Below are 9490 nucleotides of genomic sequence, written 5' to 3' on the forward strand. Positions count from 1 at the left end.
CAGATACATAACAATATGTTTATTTTCTGTTCTACTCTGTTAATATTCCCCCACTTTTATGAATACATACTCCAAAACTATAAGGCTGATCTAATTTCAGTTTTAATATAACTTACATGTTCATCCTCAGATTTAATACTATGTTCCCTTTAAAATTATTCCTACCAACTTTATCAAATAAAGATCTTTCAAAGTTAAGAATTATTGTAACAGTAATTTCTAGAAGCTGTAAGTAATATGAAGTTTAGTATTATGTAGTGTAGACATCCCATGGTTTGTTTTCATTTAACTTGTTTATTATTATAAATTATTGACTCATTTGAATTGTAGTTCATTAATGTTTTGCAATTTGCATATCAATTGTGTAGAATTTTACATGCTTAGATAAAGTGAGAGAAGGCTGTATTTATAATGATATATAAATTACCTAAGTGACTGAGTATTTTAGAAAATATGAAGAATTTTAAGATTATAATAAAAATAATCATAGTTTCTCCTTTAAATTTTATCATGCACACAGATATTTTTCCAAACCAATTTGAAATAAGTTTAGTTCATAATAATAGTAATAAAAAGGCTATTGTTTGACAGATTTCAGATCATTCTAGAAGGTGTAATAACCTTGACCAACCTGTATTGGTTGTTAGGAATGGTGCTTAGATCTGTTAGTACAGATAGATCTTCATCATAATAGTGTAGTTTTAATTTCCTCCCTTCTGTTTCAACATTCTTTTTATATATGTGTCATAATTAAAACTAGTGTTAGGGTAAGTTTGTTCTGCACTATAGCTCTGAAAACATTTTCAGTGTCTTCTGATGGTTATTACTTAGTTCTTTATTGCCTTACTATTTCAATTTTAAAGTAACAAACATAGGCTGAGCATACCCTAGTGTGCCCAGACTGTGAATCCAAGGGTTTAGGGTTCATATTCTATTGCTATGAAAGTGAGTTCTGCACTTAGGAGCCATCAATGGGCTATAAGAGTAACAGTTAGATCCCACTTTTTGGTCAGACTAGAGTAGCCCAAGAGTTGACAATGAGTACTGTTGACTAGTTGCCTTCCCTCTAGTCTATCATTTTAACATTAGACATCTATCTGCAGTTAGTTCTGAAAATCAAACAAATAATAAATTAACATTTGTTCTCTGATTATTTGTAGATTATTTCAGTCTCCTCCTGACCGAGGACTTCCAGCAGGCCCATGCTAGCTAAACTTTCTGGAGTGAAGCTAATAGTTTTGAAAACCCTAATTTAGGTTTTGATGTAAAAATAGCATGAAAACTGCAAGTGAGAAGTGGGCAATTTTTTACCCCTACATAATGAACACACACAGAAATAGAATGACTTTATTTTAGGTTCCTGTTGCTTCATCCTTGTTTCATTCATACTGAAACATTAAAGTGAGGTTTTCTTATCCTGCTTATCTTTCTTAGTTAAGTGAGAGATCTGAGATCAGATGGTTTTATGGTGAATAAGTCAGAAATTTGGATAAATGGTAAATAGCAGTATTCACCAAAATAAAAAAATATATTTTATTGAGAACAAGTACTTTCTGTTTGGTTTCTTTATCAAGAAATTTGTTTCTCTGATGTACTATGCAGTTTATTGGAAAAATATGACAAATCCCACATGTTAACGTTCAAAGATCTATCTTATTAATGATAATATTACTAGTTAGTCTTGTTTCAATACATACATTTGATGTATGACTTGGTAAGGCAATATTACAGTGTTATTCCCTGTCTGTAAGTTAAGCATGTATTACATTATTGTGGTTTATTTTTAGTTTTTAAGACTTCTTGGAATCACAGCTCCTGTTTTAACATGCCAAAAATCTCAACATTGTATTACATATGTGTAATAAAGTTGTCATTTCTTACATTTTGATTTTTATTTTCAACTTAACCTTCTAGTCTTTGACAAGGTTAATCCAGTCTCCTCATGAGGCCTTTAAAGATGAAATTATGGAACACTCTAGAGAACATGCCCCCAGGTATAGAATTCTTAAATAATTTTCTTGTAGTGGTTATAAATGGTCAAGAAGTCCTATAGTTTATATCTTTAATAATTGAGTTACGAGGTGTTTTTGCATGGTAAAATACTGAACAATGTATTTGATGTATAACTTTTTTTTTAAATGTATTCACTAAAGGAGAACAAAATGTTCAGTTTAATATGTCAAAAATACTTATAAACTATTTAAAGTTAACCAATTTTATGATGTTGCTAAGCAGGGAATATTTCAGTATTGATGCAAGATCTGTCAATTTAAACAAAAACATAATTAATTTCTTGTCTGATTCTGTTTATTACAAACTGAAATAAAAGTATACATAAAAGTTGCTTCATCAGAAATTTCATCTGGTTATACACATTATTAAGAGAAAAACACACACACTAGTGGCATATTCAGTGTTTTGTCACTTAACTTAAACTTTAGTGGACATAAATCTCACGAAGCCGAGGATATTCTGTTATATAGTTTCACATTTAAGATACCACAGTTGGCCCAAAGCTAAGCTAACATTAAAGCCCAGTTATTATGAAGTTACACTTTAAATTGTCTGTTAGATTTTTTTAATGGTAGGATAGACCAGTAATATAAAATATAATCTTTCTAGTGACAACCATTTTTCTGTAAACAATGTGTATTGTAATTTGTAAAGTTTTTATTTTTCACATAAGTCAGATGCATTTTCTCTATTAATTTTAACTTTAGGTGATAAACTATTGAAACAGTTTTACTGTTCATTAAGAACACTCTTTCGTTAACCTTATTAACAGGCTCCATAGCTACATAATGTATGGTGGACTGGGTGTCAGTTTATATTTAAGAAATAGATATTATTAGGATTCATGTAAAAAACGTGTATATTAATTTTTTAATTGTTATATATATATATTATATATTGAAATAGTGGTACATTTTTCAAAAATGCTATGGTTTGGTCTGCTTAATGTTAAACATAACATGTAATATGCTTGCTTTTTTCATGATAAAGTAGTTTTAAGATACTGAAAACATTGAAAACATAGGACTGTTCTATATATAGTTGTAATTATACAAAAAAAAAACACATTAAAGCCATGATGCTACATCAAAACATTTTTTGCTTTCTTATTGCTTGGAGTAATAGAAAAAAGTCTGATCACTGATTTACAGAGTTTGTTATTAGGTTGCTTTGATTTATCCAGCTTTTCACTAGTTAATGTTAGAAGAACATACTCTCTGTACTGTCCTCCAGTTTCTTAATGCTAACAGTAGTAATAATTTTTTATCAGAATGATTCAGCGGCTAGAAACCTGGTTAGAAGTATCAGAGGCATGGAATACAACCCATCCTATGACTCCAACTACTCCCACAGCTTTCTGGGAAACCCATAAAAAGAATGGTGAGTTAAAAAACAAAAACTCTTTGTAATTATAATGATTGTTTTTAGCTAGAACATGATTTAGTACAGAAAAATGATAATATTCTAGTCTCATTTACTTTTTGCTTACCTATTAAATAAAAATACACATACTGCAGAAAATAAAGTAACCTGAAAGTGAAATTGAAATTAAATTAAGTTGAAGAAGAATATCGCAGTGCATTGATTAAGATTAGTATAATTGTCAGCTTTTCGTATTGTTTAAATGTTTTAAAAGAAAATAATAGAATTTCAATATCCTTTGTGTTGAAAGAAGAAATGAAAAAAGTTTAGGATATCCTGCTGAATACAACTTACTGTAGTTAGTATAGAGTATCCTGCTGAAGACAACTTACTGTAGTTAGTATAGAGTATCCTGCTGAATACAACTTACTGTAGTTAGTTTAGGGTATCCTGCTGAATACAACTTATTGTAGTTAGTTTAGGGTATCCTGCTGAATACAACTTACTGTAGTTAGTTTAGGGTATCCTGCTTAATACAGCTTACTGTAGTTAGTTTAGGGTATCCTACTGAATATAGCTTACTATAGATAGTTTAGGGTATCCTGCTGAATACAAGTTACTGTAGTTAGTATAGAGTATCCTGCTGAATACAGCTTACTGTAGTTGGTGTAGAGTATCCTACTGAATACAGCTTACTGTAGTTGGTGTAGAGTATCCTACTGAATACAGCTTACTGTAGTTAGTGTAGAGTATCCTGCTGAATACAGCTTACTGTAGTTGGTGTAGAGTATCCTGCTGAATACAGCTTACTGTAGTTGGTGTAGAGTATCCTACTGAATACAGCTTACTGTAGTTAGTGTAGAGTATCCTACTGAATACAGCTTACTATAGATAGTTTAGGGTATCCTGCTGAATACAAGTTACTATAGTTAGTTTAGGGTATCCTAATGAATACAACTTACTGTAGTTAGTATAGAGTATCCTGCTGAACACAATTTACTGTAGTTAGTGTAGAGTATCCTACTGAATACAGCTTACTGTAGTTAGTATAGAGTATCCTGCTGAATACAAGTTACTATAGTTAGTTTAGGGTATCCTAATGAATACAACTTACTGTAGTTAGTATAGAGTATCCTGCTGAATACAACTTACTAGATTTAGTGTGGAGTTTAGTTCAAGTTTGTATAAGTTCACACCTCTATCCTTTTTGGTTTTAACATTTAATTAAAATTCTGTTTTCAGTTGTGCTTTGTGTATTCTAGTAAGTGTCTAAATGTGATGATTGTTGGTACTTTCTGTTATAATGCAAGTTCTGAACATTTTTTTCTTCTAAAGACATTAATTGACATGTTTGTCATTACTGGTTTCCCTGTTAATTCCTAACATACTGGTTTTAAACAGAACGTAAAGAAATTTTAAAGTGGTATCTACAGTACCATGAGTAGACAAACATGTTTACATCCTTCAGTATGGAGTATGACCACTCACTCACACACACACACATAAAAACATTTGTTTTCATATTGACTTCCAGACAAAAACATAAACTGTGAAATTAGAAAGGAATATTAGTTGTTGTTTCTTAGGAGCTTGAAATATTAACTCTTGTTAGTTGTGTGTGAGTAGAACTTGCATTATATTTTACTGCCAGTTACTTAATAATATTTAAAAAATTGTGAGGATTAGTACTTATCTAGGCAAACATTTTATTAGGAATTTGAATTTTTTGTGACATCATTGTGACTGAGTATTGTATTTCAAAGCTTAAAATTAACTGTTGGATAGTTTTGACTATATAATATTGGAAAATAAAATTTATATTTGAGTAGTGTTTTATTACCTTATATAATTTTTGTTCTTAGGTAAGTTTGGGGAAAGTTTGAACTTAATCTCTGACCCAGAATTTCCTCTTCTACCAGGAAGTAAAGGTTTCTGTCTCACACTTCGTAAATCTCTTGCATCTTATAAAGAAGTGCTCCTGTCAGCAAATATTTTAGTTACCTAGAAATGAGTAAATAGTTTTAATAAATATTTGTCATTTCTAGTCTTTCATACTCCAATAGTACCAGTTAATATATATATATATATATATTCCAATATGTGCTTGTTGTTTTCACTGTTGTGTAAGCAACAAAATAATTGTTTGGCAGATTTGCTTACAGTAACCATTATGTAAAAATTAATAAAATATGAGAGCAACAAATTTGAAAGATGTATACACTAAGTATTATTTAATTAAGATCTTTTGATCTTTTTTGCAATAACATACCTGTTAACTAAGTTAAATGTTTTATTTATAGAATGTAGATTTTTTACTTCTCAGTAAGAGTTCTTGGTCACAGACAATATTATGTTCCAATTGTTACTTCTCTATTTATCATTATTGGATTTTTTGAGATTGAGTGACTTATTATGCAGCCAAATTAATCAAAATCCTTCTGTCATTTTAGCGTAGTAATTAAAACGAAACTAGGTTTTTGTTTCTGTATTGTATTTATACAGGTTTTTTCACGAAATGAAATGTCCAAGATGGGGCAGTTTTGTTCTTTATTTGTAAAAATAAATCTCAAATTTTCTTCTATTTTCTTGTGCTTCTATTTTTTTTTAATATAAAGAAAATTCTAAAAGTATAATGCAGGTTTTTCACATGTGAGATGTTCATTTGTTTCATATAATTTTGTTTTCAAATGTTTTTTAAACAAAAAATAGGTTATAACTCCAGATAATATTTTGTCTAATTCTTTTTGTTCAACATTCATTTTAAATATTCAACTTTCACCTATACACAACAAAATGTTGAGCCATTTAGTCAAAAGAATGTCACCAGAAGTTGATTGGTTGTAATTTGACTTCAAAATTCTTTTCACATTTTCATCAGCAAAACAAAGTTGATTCTTGTTGGAGGCATGTCTGTTTTTACAAGCATCAGTGTGTATCACTTTAGTTTGGCCTAATAGTTATCAACCAGTAAATAAAGCTAGATAAATCTGTAGTAGCTAAATTTGTTTACAGTCTCTTTCCGAATACAGAAGAAAATTTTCAATTGCATTGTTTTTGTAATACACTAAAAATGTTACCTGGTTGTATGTGAAATATTTAAAAAATGTTTTGGTGATTTCTAGATCTACTAAACTTTCTTTTTTTTTATTGATAAAACTACAAAGAAAAGGAAATCTCTTGAACAATTTCTATGTTAATAAAAGTCATTTCCACATTAAGGAAACTTGAATCCAGTGCCAGCTTGTTTAATGCTCTTGTTTTTAAAGCTGAGAGAAGGTATGGATAACATGACTTCAAAAACTATTATTGCTCAAGAGTTCTGTATAATTGTTTTTAGCTTCCAGTGTGTCTGGTCATTGTCAGCTGTACATTCAAGAAGTGTAATGATTTAGCGAATGCAATTATTATCTTATACGTGTAAGAAATGAGTTGAATGTTTGTTTATAAGTTGACTTGTGTCTTATCCTCATTCAGTGTTGTTGTTTTTTACCTGTAAATACACAAAAACATGTAGACAAAGATAAGTTTATGTAACATGGTTGCACAAAGAAAAAAAGAATTAACATAGTACTTATAATTCAGGAACTATATGGTGTTAAAAAGCTTTATATAATAAAGAACCGAAAACAAAGCATTACATAGTTATAAATATCTCATTACTTTTAATTACAAAAAACAACACAAACTTTTGCTAGCATAAAGCAATAAGAAAATCTATCACTCTATATTTTTGTTTTTATTTTAATTTACCAAGCTCTTAAAAACTTAAAGATTGTTGTGTAATAACAAGACATAGAGAATTGACTTAATTAATAGACATGAGTAGTCATGTGTTGGGTGATTTCCACATTATCAGCTGGTTTTATTTTTAATTATAGAATGAATACTTGAAAAACAAACCTTCATTGATATAATTATCTTGCCATTTTTCAATCCATGTCTTTTGAAAAATGTAGTATCTTTACAAAATATATCCAATTATGAAAGATTATAATTTTTGCAAAGGTGGGAATGCTATGCCTTTGAAATTCTTTGTTTGATTGACAGTCCAGGTTGTGGTTGCTTAATTTAATTATTTATGTCAAGAGATACTGATATATTTTTATTTACAAAAATATGTGTAGTACTCTTTCTTAAATAAGGTTTTTCAGATTATTCTCATTAAATTATTGAATCATTTTTTTCTTCAGGAGTTTGGTGATTGGTTTACTAAAAGTAAAGGCATAATTCTATATGCAAACAGCTAGAAAATTCACAATCCAGTGATCAATATCAAAATTATGTTAATTCTAAGTAAAACCTAGCAGTTTGTGAATACCCAACATTCTTGCATGCACATTATATAAATAGATTGTACTGCACCTTGTTTTTCCTAACACTTGAAGTGTAAAAAATTTGAAGAAAATGATTTTTAAGATTTTATTTTTGTAGTTGAACTTACTCATATGAAAGAAGTTACAATTAAGATAAAAAAAAAAAACTTCGGAGTGTTACAGTTTAACTAAGAAAGCTTTTAAAAACATATAATTAAAAAATAATTCTGAGTATTACGGTTTAACTAAATAAGCTTTTAGAAACATATAACTGAAGAAATTCCGAGTGTTACAGTTTAACTAAGTAAGCTTTTAGAAATGTACAATTAAAAGAAATTCTGAGTATTACAGTTTAATAAGTAAGCTTTTTAAAATATATAATTGAAAAATTCTGATTATTACAATTCAATTAAGTAAACGTTTAGGAACATAACAATTAAAAGAAATTCTAAGTATTACAGTAAGCTTTAGAAACTTACATTTAAAAGAAATTACGAGTTTTAACAGTTTAATTAAGTAAGCTTTTAGGAACATACATGAGAGATAACAATTATAAGATTTTTAGAAGAAAAAATTTGGCAGTTTAAATTGTAGGTCAAGAGAAGAGGTTATAATCTTTGATAGATTGGTAAGGCAAAGTATTCATGATGAAACTAAGTTGAATGGATGGCAGCTGCCTGTTGTAAAAACACAAGTGTAAAGGACGACATTTCGAAAGTCTTCCGTCTGAAAACGAAAGACTTTCAAAACATCATCTTTTACACTTGTGTTTCTACATCAGGCAGTTGCCGTCCATTAACTTAGTTTCATCAAGAGGTAATAAATAAAATATTCAGAATATTTTGTGCATTTTAAACTTATGGCTGTATACACTAATTAAAATCACATAGGAATCCTAAAAAACACTCATAAAATACATTTACCAGTGAAACATAGGCTCTGGTTTACAGGAAGATGACATTTTGTGTATTATATTCAGAAGTTTCATAAGTTCTGTTTGTTAGTAATGTGACCAAAACAATTCAGAATTTATTTGTGAAGGAATCTGGTACTGTAATACTTTCACTACATTATGCAGTAGGGCCTATAGCATGATATCTGTGCACTGTGGTGTAAAGTCTACAGCATTTACTAACCTATATCCCTGCAGATATAGTTGTTTTGGGTATGTATTCTAGGAGAATCCCCTATTTTTCTAGTGGTTATATTTTGTGTAGATCAAATGACTACAATGAACCTTAAGGAAAATAACGTGCTTTCATGTAAATGGGGTAAATCCTAGGGCTTCACTATTTTACTTCTACATGTCATTGTTTAACCATAATGAATGGGTTAAATCCTAGGGCTTCACTGTTTTACATCTATATGTCGTTGTTTAGCCATGATGAATGGGATAAATCCTAGGGCTTCACTGTTTTACTTCTATATGTCATTGTTTAGCCATGATGAATGGGGTAAATCATGGGGCTTCACTGTTTTACTTCTATATGTCATTGTTTAACCATAATGAATGGGTTAAATCATGGGGCTTCACTGTTTTACTTCTATATGTCATTGTTTAGCCATGATGAATGGGGTAAATCATGGGACTTCACTGTTTTACTTCTATATGTTATTGTTTAACCATGATGAATGGGATAAATCATGGGGCTTCACTGTTTTACTTCTATATGTCATTGTTTAACCATAATTAATGGGTTAAATCATGGGGCTTCACTGTTTTACTTCTATATGTCATTGTTTAACCATAATTAATGGGTTAAATCATGGGGCTTCACTGTTTTACTTCTATATGTCATTGT

At 29.5% G+C, this 9490-nt stretch overlaps 1 protein-coding gene across 1 annotated transcript in view; it reads left to right on the forward strand.

Moving 5' to 3' along the window:
* Positions 1-7564, forward strand: part of LOC106460805 ((E3-independent) E2 ubiquitin-conjugating enzyme UBE2O-like) — a 93538-nt gene extending 85974 nt beyond the window's left edge. The window contains exons 21-23 of the mRNA XM_013920545.2: positions 1915-1994; positions 3284-3393; positions 5238-7564. Coding sequence (XP_013775999.1) covers positions 1915-1994; positions 3284-3393; positions 5238-5380 — 333 coding nt within the window. The 3' untranslated portion in view covers positions 5381-7564. The remainder of the gene's footprint in view (positions 1-1914; positions 1995-3283; positions 3394-5237) is intronic.
* The last annotated feature ends 1926 nt before the right edge of the window (positions 7565-9490 follow it).

This window comes from Limulus polyphemus, unplaced genomic scaffold, assembly GCF_000517525.1.
Source record: "Limulus polyphemus unplaced genomic scaffold, Limulus_polyphemus-2.1.2 Scaffold839, whole genome shotgun sequence".
Taxonomy (NCBI): domain Eukaryota; kingdom Metazoa; phylum Arthropoda; class Merostomata; order Xiphosura; family Limulidae; genus Limulus; species Limulus polyphemus.